Source organism: Syzygium oleosum, unplaced genomic scaffold (assembly GCF_021117445.2).
Source record: "Syzygium oleosum isolate NSW1041296 unplaced genomic scaffold, Sole_v2.1 Sole_v2.06, whole genome shotgun sequence".
NCBI lineage: Eukaryota > Viridiplantae > Streptophyta > Magnoliopsida > Myrtales > Myrtaceae > Syzygium > Syzygium oleosum.
This window is the reverse complement of record NW_026607490.1, coordinates 5,028,251-5,048,118: the sequence shown is the minus strand read 5'-3', so window position 1 is coordinate 5,048,118 and position 19,868 is coordinate 5,028,251. Positions and strand designations below refer to the sequence as shown.

At 41.6% G+C, this 19,868-nt stretch overlaps 2 protein-coding genes across 2 annotated transcripts; both read left to right on the top strand.

The window, feature by feature from the left end:
• The first annotated feature begins 1,815 nt into the window (after positions 1 to 1,815).
• On the top strand, positions 1,816 to 4,961 carry LOC115680169 (protein LAZY 1-like). The gene is made up of 5 exons (XM_030603917.2): positions 1,816 to 2,427; positions 2,508 to 2,580; positions 2,970 to 3,745; positions 4,157 to 4,442; positions 4,661 to 4,961. Exons 1-5 carry the CDS (start codon positions 2,422 to 2,424, stop codon positions 4,678 to 4,680), a joined length of 1,161 nt encoding a protein of 386 aa, XP_030459777.1. The 5' UTR covers positions 1,816 to 2,421; the 3' UTR covers positions 4,681 to 4,961.
• Positions 4,962 to 5,729: 768 nt separating this feature from the next.
• On the top strand, positions 5,730 to 16,869 carry LOC115680092 (probable DNA primase large subunit). Its single transcript, XM_030603830.2, has 20 exons — positions 5,730 to 5,915; positions 6,060 to 6,121; positions 6,228 to 6,325; positions 6,415 to 6,496; positions 6,585 to 6,644; positions 6,845 to 6,902; positions 7,269 to 7,288; positions 7,568 to 7,651; positions 7,747 to 7,811; positions 8,341 to 8,389; positions 8,512 to 8,559; positions 8,643 to 8,732; positions 8,839 to 8,898; positions 10,137 to 10,196; positions 11,756 to 11,830; positions 12,032 to 12,117; positions 13,795 to 13,888; positions 13,981 to 14,088; positions 15,682 to 15,753; positions 16,595 to 16,869. Exons 1-19 carry the CDS (start codon positions 5,777 to 5,779, stop codon positions 15,697 to 15,699), a joined length of 1,356 nt encoding a protein of 451 aa, XP_030459690.1. The 5' UTR covers positions 5,730 to 5,776; the 3' UTR covers positions 15,700 to 15,753; positions 16,595 to 16,869.
• The last annotated feature ends 2,999 nt before the right edge of the window (positions 16,870 to 19,868 follow it).

Here is a 19,868-nt window from a genome sequence, read left to right as displayed (position 1 = left end):
CCCCCTTGCCACTCGCTATTATCGCCGGCCGCCTCCTGCCAACGCCGGCCGCCTCTCGCCACTGTCGGCTGCCTACCGCCGGCGTCCTTTGCCTACCGCCAGCGTCCTTCGCCGACCGTCTCCTCCCACCGTCATCCTCCGTCGTTTGCCACCGCCCAACGTTGGCCGCAACCCGCCCACCGTCGCCTCCCACCGTCCTTGGCCGCCGCCGGCCGCCTCCCGCCCGTCAGCCGCCTCTTGCTGCCGACCACCGTCCTCCGCTGCCCGACCTCGGCCGCCTCCCGCTCGCCGGCCGCCTCTTGTCGCCGACCACCGTCCTCCGCCGCCCGACGCTGGCCGTCACCCACCACCAGCCGCCGTCCTCCGCAGCCGGCCGCCATGCTCCACCGCTCGACCCCAGCCGCCCTCCACCGCCGGGTGCCCACCACCGACCGCCGTCCTCCACTGCCAGCCGCCGTGCTCCATCACCCGACGCCGGCGGCCCTCCGCCCTCGGCAACCGCCGCTGCTATTAGCCGCCGGCCGCCGTGCTCCACCACCCGACGCTGGCCACCACCCGACGATGGCCACCGCCAGTCGCCGATCGCCTCCCGCTACCAGCCGCCGTCATCCGTCGCCACTAGCTGGTCGCCTCCCACCGCCGGCCACCGTCCTCCGCCCCCCGCCGCCACCCGCTGTCCTCCGTCGGCCGCCCGGAAGGGAGAAATTTTATGTCGTTATCAAACAAATTTCTATTTCGGAAATAGAAATTTTGTGTCATTATCAAACACACATTTTTGCTCAGAAACTCATCCACCGAATAGAAATAGAAAAATCTATTTCTGGTCAGAAATTGATTTCTGGAATAGAAATGTTACCATGCGCGCCCTAGGTAGTCGGGCTTCACCGTTCGTATCCCTAAATAAACCGCCCAATGGCTAATATCTAGTAGTCACGAGTCACGATACCCCATAAGAACCGCTGGCCACGTCCACTCAGATTTGGTCTTGGACAGTTCCGGGCACAACATGCAAGTCTTTCCAAACGATAGGAAAAGTAAAGGTACGCCGCCCCTACTTCCTCCCGAGAGTTTAGAATCAGAAGTTCATTATAAGTTAATGAGGGTAGTGACAAACAAAAGGCCATCCTGTTGGGTCCGTGGAGCAGTGCATTTTGTAGTGGAAACTTGCGCTTCGGAAAGTGAATGATTCGAAAGCTTTGGGAATTAATGCGTGCATCGTCCTTATTATCCTGTCTTATTATCGTCGGCGATCCCGCTACTGGACACGCTATAGGAGATGGGGACACCACGTCGACTCGCTCTGTATTCGTGAGATGTTGAATTTGATGGATCTCATCGAATAATCTAAGTTAACAACTCAGATGCACATAAAGTCTTTGCATCAGGGCCTACAAATAATTCTTTTTGTAAACACATATAAGTCCTCTCTATGTATGGAAGCCAGTTAAATCATGAAAAGGAAGGTGGGTATCCATTTCGAAGTACGAACTGCATGATCGATTGATTAAATCTTTTTCACGATAAATAAACTTTCTTAAGATTATCGTTTCGAAAAGCGATATCAATAAATTGACATGCTTGCACAATTTAAGGATAACTATAATGTGCCAATTTCACAAATCACGCGAGCTTGTCCAATTTTGCTGATGATGCTATTCTCTCACTAGGCTTTACCTTATCTCAAATATTGATGTCACTTAGCTTACGCCGAACAATCCCATCTTGGCTTTGATACTCCATAGGCAGCTCTCTACCACTAATACTATATGATGTTCGTTTTGGTTACAGGTTATTCGCCCCCTGGAGTACTTTAAAACACATCGTTCCAGTTTGAAGTTGATCGACACTTATCTACCGGCACGATAGCTTAGGCGCGAGCTATGTGAGATCTCACACACGTTTGAAAACCCAAGGCTCACAAGATCTTACTGTGATGCGAAAACATTACATTTTTTTCTCACACAATGAACCGAACATCATGCCAAGCCATGGTACCACGACCGATTGATGGTCTCTGTGCTCGCGCGTGTAGTATGATGCGCTGTGCGGCTTGATTAACACCAAACAAAACCAACAAAAGCAGCGAGGGGAAATGGCGAAAGGGAATTCGCAAAACAACCTCAAGAAATGGACATACGCAAGATGGCTTCAGATCGTGTTGTTGAATCATGCAACTTGGGAGCTTCAGGACCCCCACCTCCTCCATTTCGCCACATGAGTTGCTGTTTCTCCCCCTGACAAATTGAAATTATAACCACCCCAGGATTTCTTACTTTCTGCGTGTTTCATTCCATCCATCTCTTTCTTGGACCATCAGCAGACAGCTATTAAATACTATCGTTTGGAAAAAGTTCATTCCAAGTACTGTTCTTGCGTTACCGGAGCGATCGAGAGTTGAGAGCTTTCACCGAACGATCGAAGATGAAGGTAAAGTCCGATTCCGATACTAATGTTTTGTTAGGTCCCGAACAATCAATGGATTGAATGTTCTGTTCCGGTATCTGCAGTTACCTGGCTGGATGCACCGCAAGTCTCGGCACAACGGCCACGAGCCACTCAAGGATTTTGGCGCCACCATAGGTAAGTCCAGGCATGTAAGTTCTTGCTTCTCTGAAGTGGGTTCATCTACAGATTGGACTATGTAGGTGCGGATTTGATCGCGATGTGTCTAGCCCGGTTGAACTTCGACGAAGTTACCTAAAGACTGATCTCATAAGCATAAGAACATTGCATGAATTGACTTAAATAGGGCGTCCGTTAATCATACTCTAAGGAAGGCTCCGACGAGGATTATATCGTCAATGCGATGCACGACTTCTTATGGCAATGCCACAGTAATTAACTGCTATCCGATAGAAGGCCAAAGCCCAGCCAACATAAATGTGCCTTTCCTACTTGGAAACGCTCACTAGTATATCCTAGTTCTTTCGGGCGTATCAGGCCGCCTTATCCGTCTAATCATCTTTCAGGACAGCCATCTCTGGATGATCAGAAATTCTCTCAGAGGCGAAGCTGCGGTGCCGAGCACCTCAAACAGTCTCAGCGCGAACTCCTCCGAAAGTCCTTTGCCTGCTTGGAATCGGCCATTTTGCCAGATGAAGAACACTACAAAGAAGAGCCATTAGCTGCTGAGATAACCGACCTTTTCCATGGTTTCCTAGCGATTGGCACCTTCGGTTCTGAGCCTGCTCTCATCCCTGATCCTGCAACTCCAACTTTCTCCTATTCTCTCGAGAACATAACCGAGAAAGAGACTGAGGTGACTGAGAACGATCTGAAGCTGATCAATGAAGAGCTGGAGAAGGTGCTCGCAGCTGAGGCGAACAAGGATGAGTGGGGCAACCAGTCATCCGGGAGGAACAGCCACGTCAGCACGGGGAGGAGCAGCCATGGGAGCACCATCACGCTCGGCAGTAAGGTGGAAGCGCAAGAGACCAATTCAAGCAATGGGAGTGCTGTGTGCCCGCTTCAGGGCTACTTGTTCGGCTCGGCGGTAGAAGTGTTGGAAGCACCTAAAGCGGACAAGAAGGATCACAGGACATCGCTCGGAGAGCTGTTCCAGAGGACCAAGATGACCGAGGAGGAGTACGGCTGCAGCAAAAAGGATTGGGACGGTTCCATGGTGCATTTCGTAAAGAAGAAGCTGAAAAAGAAGGCTCTTCAAGCTAATCCTGCAGCCCGGAGCTCCGCTTTTGATGCAGGGACAAGTTCCGATTCAGGTTCGGCGGAGACTAAGCTGCATAAGGTACGCATTTCTAGTATCAAGTCATCACATTAGGTATTCGCAGTGCACGCACTCAATGCTCCTATACAATTGCTGGTACTCACATGAATCTGAACAAATATAGGAATACATTCCAAAATAGCATTAGAAACTGTCCTGCCTGTCAAGCATAGGAATACATCATGATGGTCCTTCAAGGGTTAGCATAGGCGGATCCGAGTACAGATGAGCATACATATGGTGACACGCATTTGACGCACCGTATCTGTGCAGTTCGTGAAATGTCCGAAAGGTTTAATGATCTCCTAGAGTCCTTCTCTATGCTTGCTGGCTGAAATAAAAATGTTCGCTCATGTACTCATGAAGCATGCAAAATTGCCGCATTCTAGAGAAGTTTAATTCAGGTAGCCCCACCTGCCGTGTACTGTGCAGATCCTGCATATGTTCCACAAGAAAGTCCACCCTGAAAACGCGGCCGCGGCAAAGAAGTCCGGTGAGCAGCAGAAGATTGGAGTGAAGAAGAAAGCAACGAAGAGCAATGGGCACAGCATTGGTAACCAGGTCCTTCCTGAAGAAGACATCGTGCTGGTCCCTGAAAAGATCCTCCTGAAGGAAAAGCTCCGGCGTCTCAAGAGCCAGTCGAATCGTGCCCGGATCCTGCTGACCGGGGACGAATCCAACGGGAACCGGGAGTGCTGGATCAAGACCGATGCGGACTGTAAGTCGCGTGTGCCGTGCTCATCCTATCATTGATTCAGTAAATACTAATTTTTTTCTATATTAGGAAATCCCAGCAAACTTACGTAAATTTACCGGCTCGTATGTGAAATTACCAGTTATAACTTCATTGGCATATAAAACTTTCTCAAGACTCTTTCGCACTCCCGAAAGAGAACTAAGCTCTATCGCTGATAGTTGATACTGTGGTAAATGCAGACCTGGTGCTGGAGCTCTGAAAGCAGATAGAAGGCTGCCGGACGGGCGACCGGAGCGCGAAGACGTCGACGACACGTGCGACTTGTTTCCAAGCTTGTAGCGTGTTTTACTTTCTCTTATGCACTTATTATTTGCTGATAGTGTGCGAGTGATGTACGTAAGAGCTTTTGAGTGGGAACTGTTGAAAATAAGAAAGAGGGGGTCCTCCCTCTTGAAACCTGCTTCTTAAATAGCTTGCAAAGATGATGATCGCTTCTGATTGTGCTTATAAATGCCTGAAAATGTTACTATTCATGTGCTAGTTCCAAAATCCCACTTGCTTGTTTGATTCTTGATCACTAGAAGTGCAAACTTGTTACTTGGTCTGTGCGGGACGATGGATTACCGCGTATGGCGAGGATCAATCACTTGAGGGTTTGTGTGTATTGTAGGATTATCCTAAATATACGGAGATCGTTTTATAATACTGGTTTAATCAACATGACGGATTCCTTCTGGATGCTCGAACATGATCGATCCATTTAAATGACAAGCTACGTTTTTGCCACGTCATGAGATAAATCAATTATTTAAATGGGGGCTAGTGATATCATTATTGTTAATCTTATCCCAAACTCATTGAGGCGAGGTCCGTACTCATCAGCCTAAAAACCTCATCCAGACTCGTCTTTGGGAGGACCGTACATTTTTTTTTTTTTGGGTCGAACAGCTAAGAACTTCATTAATTCACACTAAGTTTGTTTACATCCGAACATATAAATATCTTAACATTGATTGCGGGGGGTTAGAGCAACCAAATTGGATGGAAGTCGATATCGAACACTTGGACCTCAACCGGAAAATTCTTAAAATTTGAACCGGACCGGTCCGACCGATGGGCCTGGCCTAAAAATTGTATTGCTCAAGCCCATGGATGTGACGGCGGTCCATGAGAACAGATGGGCCGTAAAAAGCCCACCTCACGCGCCGAGCCGAGCGCTCGGCCCCCGAGCAAAGTGGCTCGGCGCCGATGACGTCATCTCCCGCCATTTCCCGCGTTTGGTTACTGCTTCGCGCGCGCTAACCTTGAGCGAGCAGAGAAGAGATCCAGGAACAGAGAGAGAGAGAGAGAGAGAGATGCAGAGCCTCGGAGCGCGGCGGGTTTACCACCAGAGCGACGGCGCCGCCGCCCCCACGCTTCCTCTCTACCGCTCGCCGCCGCCGGTCGAGGTCCGGCTCGAGGACTTCGAGGCTTTCGCCGTCGATCGCCTCCGAGGTGCTTCTCTCTCTCTGTGTCAATCTTGTTTGCCACTGGCTGCTTAGGAAGTATAGAACTCGTCGATCCCATTCGTATCGACGGCCTTCTCTTTTCTCGAGGAATATTCACGCGAATTTGCACGAATCGATGTGTATGACGCAGTTCTCAAGGCGATCTCCGATGGACTATCCCGAGGGAAGAAGCCCGAGGAGATGGAAAAGCTGGTAAGGCGGGGGAGAAGCTTGTACGGACGAGTTCGTTTCCCGTGGTCGTTGTGCGATCAAGCTTGCCCTTGTAGCTACAATTGCTTATCGGTTCGAAGTTGTGTAGGTCGGTGAGCTGTGGAGAGCGCACATGAAGCATCCTAAGCCGTCGGTCAACAAGGATGTCATCTCTCATTTCGTCCTGCGACTCGTGTACTGTAGAACGTACGATTTCCACTGTGTCGCGCTGGGTGCCTAATTTACGTAATTGATTCGGTCGTATTTGACTTCTGTTCGATGGTTTTTTCCCTCAGTGAGGATCTGCGGAAGTGGTTTCTCTCGATGGAGACGACGCTCTTCCGATACCGTTTCAAGGATCAAAGTGTGGAAGCTCAGGTAGACACTCATCTTTTTGTGCTTCGCCATGCTTTTGGTGCTGAAGTAGGGGGACTGAGTAATTGCATCCCATGCTAATTACTTTCAGAGAGCACTTATGGCTGATTTCGACCTCCCCTACAAGGCAGTTAATACTGCAGAATTTGAGGTAGGAGATACCCTTTACACGGTTGGATTACGACAATATAGTGAGTTAATGGATTACAAGTTTTGCTACTTTAGTTTTCGTGCTTGTATTGTTTGATTGGAAACATAGAAGTTGAACAAACCCTTGTTTGCCACAATGTAGTTACTTGCTTGAACCTTCCAGAAAGGCTGTTAAAGTTTTACTGGTCTGTTATCTTACAGAGTGTGAAGGATAAATTGAGCCAGGTTGCACGTTCCATTGGTCAGCCTCTGCAAACAGGTGCAATAATTTCGATAAATCACTGTTTGTTAACATTTTTCCTCGAGTTAAATACCCAGGCTACAAATCATGTATCAGTCATAATGCGGTAATGCCTTCAGAATGAATGTCTCTGTAGAAAGGTTCTAGATTTTGCTATTCCCTAAAGGCTTGCCTCACGATGTCCGTCTGATTCAGTCTCTGGTAAAGTGATTGATGGCCAAATTCCAAGAGGAAAGCTTGGGTGAATTTGATGATATTCCATCTCATCTTCTGTAATTCATAAGTTACAGCCCAAGTTATTGATCAATCGCTATTAATCATGTATAATGGATCTCTTACTTGTTGAAACTCTAACCAAATTTGTTTGACCTTTCTCTGTTGCAGCGGATACTATATTTTACAAGGTGAGGTTAATCTGACTTCACTGCGTCTATGTTTCTTTCTAATGAAGCTCTGATGACTTGTGATTTACTCAGTTTGATATTACTACAATATATTAGCTTAGCTAGATTCTTGTTTTGAAAATCTTCGATTGAATGTGCTACAAATGATTCATTGAGTCAAGTGTTACGCATCTATGAAAGAATGAGCATCTTTATTGAGTATCTTGAGTTTGGTCAGCGAGACCATATTGGCTGGCTGTGATTGGCTGCTTTACTTACCTTTGTCTCAACCGGATGAAGGTACCTTTTGAAGAAGTTCCAGAACTTGTAGCTAGCCGCAAGGTGTATATTCATCAAGGAAATGCATATGTGGCTATGAATCAGGTGACACATAATGTTCTTCAATTTTTTATATGTCATATCACTGTCAACTTGGTTCGGTTGCTTGATGGCTCTACGATGTTATTTTTTCTCCTCAGGTGGTTTCGCTTGTTGTCACACAGTTCCGTAGTTTTCTGTCAAAGGCGCTCATCCTGACAAACAGGTGATTTCATCTGCCATGGTTAAGCTTGCCATACTTTGGTACCTACTTTTTAGCCAATCATTGGTCTAAAAAATAACATTCTGGGTAGTTGATGCATAAAACCAAGAAAAAGGTTGCATGCAGCTAGGGCATTTTTCAGATGCAACAAATTGGCTGCAAAGGCTTTGCATGCTGAGGCTCTCCTTGGTTTTACTGAAAAATGAGGTTCTATTGATATAATTTTTCAACACCATCGCTCTCCCTATAAAATAATTATCTTGGCCTAATTTCGAAGGCGATCTCTAGTAGGGAACAACTCTTACTAGACGTCATTAAAGATAAAGCTATCTGAATTCTAAGAGATAGTGTTTTTTTGACTAAAATAAGAAATGAAAATGACAGAGATTACGTGGTGTGTTTTAATCTCATTCTTTCTGATATTTGGTGAATGGCAGTTTCTGTATATTGTTAGATGCTGCTGCTTGCTTGATACTTGGTAAGGAGACACGGCGAAATTGCTGACTCTGTCAAATTCTACTTTTGCTTGCAGGAAATGGACCTCATCTATCAAAGAACAAGAGAAAGATCGCTTGACCCCCGTAAGTGTTGCCCAGAAGTAACGATGCTATACTGAATAAAAAAAGTAACGATGCTATGTATATCTATTTTATGCATGGCCTCAGACCTTTTCACTATTTTTCTTTTTCATAACAACATTTAGATTGTTGAAGTGTTGTCAACGAGCTACTTGGGTCCTGATTATTCACAGGTATTCATACATAATTTTGAATCACCTTTTAAATCTTATTTTAGAATTTCTCATGTGCTGACTTTGACAAAGTGCATATTCAGCCAAGAGAATCTGCTGAAATATCACTAAAAGATATAGATCATTTGGCTAAGAGTTCCTTCCCTCTCTGTATGCGTCACCTCTATGAAAAGGTGCGTGTTATAATTCTAAAGCGAAGCTCTCTACTCTGCTGCTGCGTCACAACTTTTTTCCCTCTTCTTCATCTCCCTTAATTCCTGTTTTTGCTCTAAATTGCAGTTGAAGGAAGACCATCATTTAAAGCATGGAGGGAGGATGCAATTAGGTCTCTTTCTCAAGGTTAATTATACTTTGGCATTTTATGGTTATCTGAAGCTCTGTTTCTCATCATATCTCAATATTTAGAAATATGGACAGTTGTGCGACGCATGAAAATCACTTTAAATTTGCTTTAAGAATTAACATTATTAGTTGTCATGTTAATTGTCATATCTTGACATGCTATGAATATTTATATTTTAACAATGTCTCGAGTTTGAGCTCGTAATGGAAACGTGATCCAATTAGGTTTCTTTATTGGAGTTGGTTAACTAAAAGGGGTTTGCTATTATGAATCCAATTACTTTATATATGAAAAGTGGGTATTTTTCATAATAGCATCTAAGAAAATGAGTGTTCATGCCAATAAATTCTGTGGTAAGATTTGTGAATTCCTTTGTGAGATCGAGGGATTGTCTCGCAAGAAATAATAGGGCTATACATTGGGAGTTATGTAATTGGGGCTTGGAAAACATTAAGAGTATTTGAGTGACTAGAGTATGGCTGGCTGTAATCTCCGTTGTATCGCTTAATCTAAAATGGAATTTTGTGCTGCTCTCATTGTGGAATAAGTCCCACCAACTGAAACGTGTAAATCCAGTGTCCAATAAATCTTGTGGTAAGATTTGTAAATTCCTTTGTGAGATTGAGAGATTGTCTTGCAAGGAACTATAGGGCGAAACACTATGAGTTATGTAATTGGGGGTTGGGAAAGTATTTGAGTGACTCAAGTATTGTTGTAATTTCTGTTATATTGCTTAGTCTAGAGTAGAATCTTGTCCTGCTCTTCTCGTGGGATAAGTCTCACCAATGGAACCGCGTAAATCCAATGTTCAATTTATTTCCTTATTATGTTTATTATATTGTTCGATCACATGTTTCTCACAACAGCTTTTCTTTTTTGTTTTATCGGAAAATCTGGTTATAATTGCATAATTTAACATGATTATTAAATGTTCTCCATGGAGTTTTTTGCCGAAAAGTGAAGGAGGATGAATTCATTCCACAGTTGATGCAATTAACTGTTGAATGTAGCAGAAATTTCTGCAATTTGGTACATGTAGAAAATAAAGAAAGAAAAAGCACTGGCAGATACCAAATATCAGCTAAAGTTAACGAGATTGCAATTATGATTCTGAGATATCTATTTTTTCTTTGGTCGAACTGAGATATCTATCTGTAATTGGATGATTGACATGTTTTCTAGCCATTAGTCAGTAGTCTTTTTTTCTCTCTCAAGTTTGTCTGTCTGTATACAGGGAGTTGGCTTGAAGCTGGATGATGCACTTGCATTCTGGAGAGCTGAATTCTCCCAAAAGGTAAGTTGATGTATTATTTTTGCATCAAACATTAGTTTCTCAAGTGTCCTGGTCATCTGAGATCTTTTTCCTTTAATACTTATGTTTAGAAAGTCATGTGCAGCATCATTTTTCTCCTGCTTTCCTCTATTTAAGAAGAAAAGGCTAAGGGTGAAAAGATAAGTAATTATTGGTCATCTGTAAAGCTAATGCCACTTCTCTTCACGGACACATGTCGTAATCGTCATGAGAAACTTCTGTGCATGCTTCTTATAGGGGATCATGCCTTATTCATGAGATTCTATGCAATGCTAATAACTAGATAAAGGTGCGCTGGCATACTGCAAGGTATTTTGCTATGCAAACGGACATTTGAGTGCATTTGCACACTAGTTTGCATTTAATTTGAAGTAGAGAAAAAGAATGGTCTAAGAGGTACCATATATGTAATTCACTATAGCCATTGTTTATGGCAAGTGGAAAATGGATATACTGATTTTCAAGAACAGATTTGTTAACTGGTAAATAACCAATTTTGGAATTCCTCTATTGTTCGCTGACATGAACCATGTTAACTTTGAGGTCTTAATGGAATTTGTAAAGCACATTTTAGAGGTTGATAACCACCTGTAGCATCACTTTGCATACATAGATTGGTTTGTGTGGGTCCACCGTACATGCTAAGTTTGCATCTCTATTCGCCAGCATGCATATGTATGTGCGTGCATGCTATGCATGGGTCCTTGTACACATGTTGTGAGCATTTGATGCTGCTGTTCTGATGTACTTGCAGAAGGTATGGTGACTAGTATCACATGCATTATTTTTTAGGATTCTAGTCAATGAAGAAAAGTTGCCATTTTGTCGGAAAGTGACTAGGATTAATTGTTGCTTGTCGCTGTTAGTGTAATTTTAATCTTCATGAATGTGTAGACCTACGTAGTATTGTAAGCCCATAGAATCCCCAATAACTCATGGACCTGTAAGACACTGGCCAAAGCCTAAGTGGGTGGCCCAAATGCAAGATTGCACGGACATCCGTTCTTTACTAAGCCAACATTATAGGGTTGCCATATCACTTGCTCTTAGAATTTCCTGACTCCTTAGCAATACTTGAACCTGAAACATATCCTACTTCAGGCCTCAAAGATTTGTAAGTACTGAATTCAGTACAATACTCTTCTTCATGGACTTGCCATGTGATCAAATTTCATTTTGAGAAATTTTCGTTCTTATTTTGGTTGATCCACTGTTGGTCAGAGGTGTTGCTTTACTTGTGGGGATCTTGCAACTATTTTGACACCATAAGCTTTTGTTAACGAGCGAAAGGTATTGCAGGTGTTTTTGACTAATTAGGCATTAATACCAATTTTAATCCAAGCTATTTTAATTGAGAAAACCACCTCAAAGCTGCCTTTTTTCAAGGGACCACTGGGTTCAAAATTAAGCATATGAATCGTTTGAAATTGGGTAGAGACTTGGCATTGTGTTTTCTGTGGTGTATTGTTCTTTGTATTCATGCATTTGCTGGGCAACCTAAATACTGCATCATTAGTTCATGATGAATTTTGTTCTCATAGGTTGGTGCTGAAAGGTTTGAAAAAGAGTATGCTTATAACATACGGCACAGTTATGGAAGAGAAGGGAAAAGAACAGTAAGCATTCTTTATTTCTCCCTCACCTTCCTTGCAAAAATGGGAGTAATTTTTTTGATAACCATTTACATGATGTTGTACTAGTCATTCTCTTTTGGAAGTTGTCATGACAACTTGCAGTGAAACCAATATTCTCTTTGCTTATCCCTTGGCTTCTGTGAATTTAATCTATCGTCATCTTTTTTCTTATTGGTATTGTAGGATTACACACCTTTTTCTTGTCAAAAGGTCATTTCATCAACTCCTGGTGTTGGGGATCATCATGGGTGTCCTTTCCGACTTTTCAGGTTCAATTCAAGTGCTAATGATGTTTAATAAAGCATTTGTGAAGGCAAAACATTTTAACTGCCAACCTCTACTTGTAAGGTTATGTACATGTCAATTTATGAACAAGGCCAAGGAGCAAGGAGAAGGCATCACTGATTTTTGTGCAGTCACATCATTTTAGGCCATGGAATTAGTGCCGTTACCATATTCACCTCATAGTACTAAATCACCATTTTAAAGCTCGCCAAATACCATCCTTGTGCTGCATTCTAGTTCTAGCTGTCATGTAGGTTTTCACTGTTTTATGTATTGAAATAGCATCACAGTTCTCTGTTGTCATCAAACATTTTAAAAATACTATGTTTCTTAAGGAATTTCTTCGAAGTCCTTGCCTACTTTTCATGTTGTGAAACATGGATGTGGCCTGGAGGATGTAGCGGAGACATTTTTTGTCACTCGTTAGACCATGCTTGGGAACCTGCTGTATTTTTTTAATATTGGATAGCAAATCCTACATAAGTTGAAAACCTTGCTGAAATGTGGTAATAATTTGTTAAGCACCTGTGGCATATATTATATATTCTGTGGAAGAAAAGTACAGATTGTTTTTGTTTAGGTAATGACAAGGTGATAATGGAATTATTTGGCCTCACTCATGATGCAAGTCATTCTTTTCCTCCTCAACTCTTGCAAGGAGGAGAGGGTGTTGACTGGGCATGTTACATGTTCCTGACCTCCAGGATTAGGATTGCAGTCTCATTGTTTCACGTATAATGCAATGACTATGTCATCAATGCGTGTAGTTCCAGTTTGACACTATGTTTCAATATAAATCCCAGGTGGATCACCTATCAACTGCTAACATTTAACTACTATTTGATCATGGGAGAAGGCCTGGATGTTTCCGGACAGGGTTCATGACCTAAGCCAGTTGTAATTCTGTAAAATCACAGTTAAAGCTTTTGTACTGTTGATCTTGACTACTGGTGATTAAATTTCCTTATACCTAGGAACAGACTACATAATAACAACCATGTCATATGATAGTGACATTTACATCAGTTGAACAAACATGTGTAACTGCCTAACTGGATCATCTCCAATGATTCCAAGCTGTAGAGGCATCTAGAAAGCTGTCATACTGGAGCTCCACGTTTTTGTTTGTGCTGATTCTCTAATAATGGATAAGAATTACTGGCTTGTCCATCCAATTGCTGTATTAATATCTACTTGCTTGAACCAATTTTGAGTTAGATGAAGAGATACCTGTAGTAACAAGGAACATTCTTGGCTGCTCCGGTCCATGTGAGCCCAACTCATATTCCCCGTTGTATGAGGTGGGCCCGTGGGACCCAACAGCTCTAAAGTTGCATGAGTTTGGTTCACCTGCACTTGGTGCAGCCAAGACTTGCTCTGGCTACGGGTACACAATTAAGTTTTATTTCTATGACTAAAGTTTTGTCTCAGCTCCTTAATTAAGTTTTATATGCTTGTATGGATTTTAATCTGTAGTTAACGTCATAGATTACTTATCGTATACTTTTTAAGCAACACGATTGCATCCATCTTTGTGGTGATATCTATAGTGCAATATCTGACTCCATATCACAACATTATGCTGCTTCTGAAATGTAAGAAAGACAGTATCTATACTGAGCCATGCATGTTGATCTTGGTTCATCAATTGTATGTGACAGTGAAGAAAATCTAAGGGCTGCTCTTGGTAGAATGGGAGTAGGTAATCGAGGAATGGACGATATAATTGACAAAGTGCGAAACCGACATTATCAGGTCTGAAAACACACCCCATAACTTGCTTCCTAGTGCTTGTTATTTCCCTTTAGTGAGTGTTGCTCATGCATGTTCTTTTCCCATGAATTCAGGTGGCATGTACATTAACATTTGAAGCTGTTCATGGATCAACATGTGATGCTGGCATCAATCATCCCAATCAGTACTTTATTGACAGCCAAAAGATTCTGCTGTCTAAGGTGAGTTCTCTTGATAAACTACTCAATATTGTGGGGTAAAATATAAAGCATTCAAGTAATGTCTAAGTTTTGTAAACTTAGAGTGATAAAAAAATGAAACCATGAGATTTGAAGGCCAGATTTGGCCGAATATTATTTCAAATCTCAATATATTTTTAGCACTTTATCAACTCCGGTGGAGCACATGCACTTGGATAGTTGGCATTTTCTATCGGGGTAGATCGGTGCAAAGATGGACATAATATGTAGGTCCCTAATTTGAGGCACCTCAATCAAGGCCTATTCATTTTGATCCTTATAGTTTTAGGGCACATAATATGTAGGTCTAAATATATATAATTTCAATACGATATATGCAAGTCCTTTTTTTCTTGCTGTAGCTAAATTGAGACCATATGCGAGGGTAGAATTGTGGCTCAGTTGAAGCCTAATGCAACTATCAGGCTTATGTCCATGCAGATCACTTGCTATTAGGAATACTCTGGTGTTGAAAGTTGGGAATGAGTGTGAAGTCTGAACTTATATGTCAAATAACAAATCCTTCCAACTCCACGTCAGACTTGAGTTCTCACTAACCCACAGCACAGTTGTTGTTACCTTCGGTTTACAAATCGCTGTCACATTTACATCCTAGGCTGTGTGGGTTCCAGAGCTCACAGGCCGCCGTGCTAATGGCGATCACACTCCAAAGCCAAGGTGCATATTGCATCTGTAGACCTCGTGATTTGCACATAGGGGTCAATGATTTTAACACCATTTCACCACTCAAATTCGGTCGACATAAGCTTTCCACAAAACGAGTCGTCTTTTTGAAGAAAAAGGGTCTTTCATTCCTGAATCATATTAATACACTTAGCTATATATAAAAGCCTCCATGAGAAAAATAGTACATCCTGGACATGAAAAAGGTTAGAGGTTGCTAAGTTAGTCCCCACTAATTGACTTCTTGTGATAGCTGATTAGCAGCTCTTAGAATACATGTCCATCAAGGATGTTGAAGAGACAATTATCTTGCTTGCAAACATATCAAACTGTAGTAAGCTTTGAAGGTCGTAGACATCAGTGACAACCTCCCACGGTGGAGTAGAGTTCTTGTCTGCTAGTTATTTGACCGACTGTCAAACAACCACTTTCAAAGACCATTGGTGGCACTGTGCTGCTCGTGCCTCTGCCATCAATGGTGCACAGGAGTTTGATGCTTTGGGAGTTCTTAAGGGTTGATATATTGGCTCTTTCCTCACCTTTACCAATCCTGTTACTATTGCCTGTGATGTCGGCTCGTAGTTCTAGAAACATTAACCATCGGTCTGGGGCTTGGCTTGTCAATCTTAAAGAATGAGTTTCAATTGACCAGTAGTATTAGTCATCATCGTTGGTCACATGATAAATGAGATGGTCCTTTAAGCCTCAGGTGTAAACCTTGTTCTATGCAGTAATGCAATTTGCCTGTCCATGTTTACTTTGGCCATACATCTCAGCCTGAATGATATCCTTGCTCACTTTGCATTAGTTTAAGAAACTGGCTATTTGCTTATTTTCTAATTACACTTACCAACTGAATTGAGATGACTTACCCCTTTTTGCAATGTATAGAAGCAGCCCACCATGTAAAGCAGAAGAATCTTTGAAAGTCGCTAAGATCTGATCATATTGCCGCATTTCCAGGTTTGAATATTTCTTGTTCTTTATTTCCTTTTCGGAACTAGCTAGTAATTCTCTCATTCTCGATTGTTTATACAAATAGTATATATGAGTTGAGGACCTACGACTACAAGTTCCCTAGATTATGCATGCTGAAGATGATTTTGCCAGTTCTTTTCTTTTCTGAGTAGGATTAGTAGCTTCTTTAGGTTCTTTCTGATTAAGAGATATTTGTAAATGTCACTTTCAGCCTTTTGTTGGGTGGGTTTATGTCATGGACTTTTGTCTGAAGCAAAAGGACAGTTGAACATTGGCATCAAAAGCATTTAGAAAATTTTGTATCGAGTTTAGTTGGCATGAGTTGGATAAGCATGGACTTGTATTTGCAAATACCAGCAATGAGTGATTAGAGTCTACCCATTTCTCCAGGATGTTAGAGTAAATTGATTTTCGGTTAGAACAACTCAAAAAGGATGTGGAGATTTCCCCCTTGAAGATTGATGAACTGTGTATGTGGTAGCCATGGATTCTAGTAGAGAATCTAGGAAGAGTGCATATCCTTATTTTGATAGTTTCCTGTAGATTTTTCTTGTAATTGTTTGGTTTTATTTAAAACTTTCCAAGAGATGGAAATTAGATGATGGGTATGAGGAAGTATGATTGGTTTGTGGAACTGTAGCTTAAGGTTTGGATTTAGTTCGCTGATATTACTGTGTTCTGTTTTGACCATCACAATTCATTTGTTTTAACTATAAGCTGTGCAACTTTTCCAAGTTCTGTTATGTTGATCAAAATAAAGAAGATGCTCGTGAATGAAATTTGTTGCCAAATTATTAATTGAAAATCTGTCACATTTTCCTTTCAGTGTAACACCCAGCTTCCTGGAGGTCGCAGTCATCGAGCTGTTCGTGATTCCAAGGAAAGCATCCTGTTGTAAATTCTCAGCGTCGACCTGTCCTACTAAAATCCAATTATTACATAGTTGTATTTATTTATGCAGTCAGGGTAGTCTCGAGTACAATTATAGTTCATCATATAGCAAAGCCAGCTAAACTCTGGATAAGTTAAAGTATCTGGGAACTTCTCTGCTATTTTGTTTTAAGTAATAAATGTTGCTGCCAAATCTCGATTGATTTTAAAGTTCTGCATTTCAGAATCTCAAATATCCGAGCTCTAGCAGGAATAAGTAGCTGTATTACTGCATTTTTCATTTGGTGGCTTCCATCTCAATATCTAAAGTATGGCCCGTCAACAGAACAAGACTCGCGGGTCTCTATTCTAAGGCTCACACAAGGATCCCTTGGTTGGTTTGTGACCGTTCATGGTGCTAAACCTAAGCTACGATAAGCCACGATGCGCACTCCATCATCGATCAGCCTGGCCTAGACCTCAGTGAGTTGCGAAGAGATGAATTGCTTGGGACAAAAGAAAATGAAAGGAAGATGAGGCTCTCTGTAGAATAACATGAACGACGATGAAAGAGGCAGAGGCTTTTCCGACTTGGGCTTGATGGGCTATGTGGAAATTAGGTCTTTGGCGGTTCCATTCCCTTCTTATGAGATTCTAAATTTTTTGCTCTGGAAATTATTCTGGGCTCTATGATACGTTGATTCATCAACACTTTATTTTTCTATAAAATGATGGGGTAAAAGGAGATTGAGAGGTAGGAGAATAGGAAGGCTCGTCATAATGCAACTTCTAAGCAATTCATTCATACCTTCTCTGACAATGTGTGACAAGAATCAGAAGGGGCTATTGATATCCCTCGTGCCTTTTCTTTTAAAAAAAATTCTTCCTTTTGAGATTATGTGGTTAGTCAATCGGAAGACAAATGACACTAGACATTTCGGTTGTCAAATTGGCATCAGGAGTCTAGTTGTCCTTAAATTTTCCTAATGTAACCCTAAGTAGTAATTACACTCTGGGTTGAAAACAGCCTTCCAATTTGTTGTTCGAGGTCGAAAATACGGTTTTTGGTGGGTTAGTTGAGGTAGGCATAGTAAAGGCATTATTAATGGCTTTCACGCGATAGGTTTGCATGTCGTATGCAACTTTTCTCAATTCTGGCATTCTAGGAAAATAAATTAATCATATATGATAATTGGCGACACTACTCGGTATGGTGATAGTGATCGCACAAAAATTCTTCATTGATGTGGGCGATTATACTTTTACGAATTTTACTTACTATCTAAATTAATGGTGAGAAAGGTGATTTCTGTAGGAAAAAATTTAAAACTATAAATCATGTATATAGCATAACAATACTACGAAGTTTTCTTGTTCGACGTTAATCTTCATGGTCTATTCTCGAAACCAAAATACTAGGTTGCATTTGTGGAGGAGTTTTGAAAGTACTCAAACAAGTCGTGACACTTCCTTCAGAAGCTTAAATTTAAATGAACTGACCTACAATTCCTCTGCTCTCTTTCTTTCATCCTTTCTTTCTTTCTAAGTAATCAAAGGGAACTTTTCTTCGTGTGGAGATGTAACTGGTTGGGTGCTCAATACCAACCAGCTCTTTCCTTTCTTTGGCTACACATCAAAGATGTAGGCGCAACCGTGACACGACACACTCTATAGACCATATCTTCTTAGCCCGCAATGAACAACATAAGACATGTCCTTAAGTGGGCAACCATCTACTCTATGGTCGACGACGGTTTAACAGGTTGCGTCAATTCTCATCAGAGAACGATGTTTACCTAACACCCTTTGGCCTTGCTTCTTCTTACGTGTTGTGACATTCGTTCTCTGATCGAAGAATGTCGTGCTGTGCCATAATCTGCAACTACTTCCTTTTTGAGGGTCGAATCCGGGAGTTGCCGATACATTTGCGTGGGAATTAGGAGGTCGATAGTTGCTGAAATGGCTAATCAAAGTCCGCGTTTCTTTATCCAGCAAGTTAGATTTCAGCACGCGCAGCTATCACATTCCTTTTCTGTATCTTTAGTGTAGTTTGTATTTTGAGACGTGTGTCCTGAATCTGCATTTTAAATATTCGCATTATGAATCATGAATCAAATCGAATCGAGTCGAATCGTAACAATTCGGTGAAATACCTTGATATTAGTATTTTTTTTATCGTGGGCATTTATAGATTTTGTGGATGACCACGTATGGTGTGAAAAGGTGAGTAAGACATATGATATGTTAAAAAGAAATCTTAATTTCGAGCACAAGCGACGATCCCTATCCATAAGTAGATATAATTTCCCATTGTTTTACTAACATAAGGATTGCATTCAAATATAAATAAATAAAAATATTTATATGTCGTTTCATTTAAGTTCAATGTCAGTGATTTTATAACTATCAAAATACAACATGCATCAGAAAATACATGATAGAGTTATATTATTTGACAGGTAAACCATACAAAAAATCGAATTGATGGATATGTATTAAATTGTAAATTGACTCGCGATTAAGGAGATTAGCAATTCTCCTAATAGATACATATCGCTTAGATCTCGAATCGAATCGAATCGTACGACATGAATCGACCAATAGATATAATCATTAGGAGCTAAGTAATCTTGAACATTTCGGATTTTATTCAACGTGGATAGTCATGGCTAACCAAGTATTGCGGGCTTGTAACCTTATGTATGTGGATATTAGAGTGGTTGAATGTTGTCAATGGGTTAAATTGGTGAAAGTGAATGGAAAACCAAGTGAAGGTGAGAGTGCGAGGCTCGCCGGCCTCTAGTGAAGCTTGCCATTGCTATGGCTCGCTATGGCCGGGCGAGGTCGACCTCGCCGGCCCTCGACTTTGGCCGATCGTTGAGGCCTGGCGACCCGCTTGAGGACGAAGGGAAAAAAGAAAAAAAAATTAAAACTATTAAAAATTATTCAAGTCAGCGCCGGCCATGCCACGTAGGACGGCCGGCATCTATGTCAGCGATTTCAAGCCAAATTGACCAGATGGACTCAATTAGCAAAACATGAAAATGTTTATTATCAAAAAAAAAATTTGGCACAATTAAAAGATTTATGACTGAATTGGCAAAAGTGTAATAGATTTAATCCTGCTCCTATCTACTCAAGGATTGATAGAAGTTTCTATTTAATCATCTATACGTGCCTATATAACTTCGGTTCAATCCTATTTTTTTTATTTATTTATAATTTTGCTC

Excerpts from the sequence above, each read along its gene's own strand:
- LOC115680169 (XM_030603917.2), top strand. Across the intron at positions 2,581-2,969 it reads GGATTTTGGCGCCACCATAG|GACAGCCATCTCTGGATGAT; the intron begins GTAAGTCCAGGC and ends ATCATCTTTCAG. Across the intron at positions 3,746-4,156 it reads CGGAGACTAAGCTGCATAAG|ATCCTGCATATGTTCCACAA; the intron begins GTACGCATTTCT and ends TGTACTGTGCAG.
- LOC115680092 (XM_030603830.2), top strand. The coding sequence starts at position 5,777 with ATGCAGAGCCTCGGAGCGCGGCGGGTTTACCACCAGAGCGACGGCGCC. Across the intron at positions 5,916-6,059 it reads CGCCGTCGATCGCCTCCGAG|TTCTCAAGGCGATCTCCGAT; the intron begins GTGCTTCTCTCT and ends TGTATGACGCAG. Across the intron at positions 7,652-7,746 it reads CATATGTGGCTATGAATCAG|GTGGTTTCGCTTGTTGTCAC; the intron begins GTGACACATAAT and ends TTTTCTCCTCAG.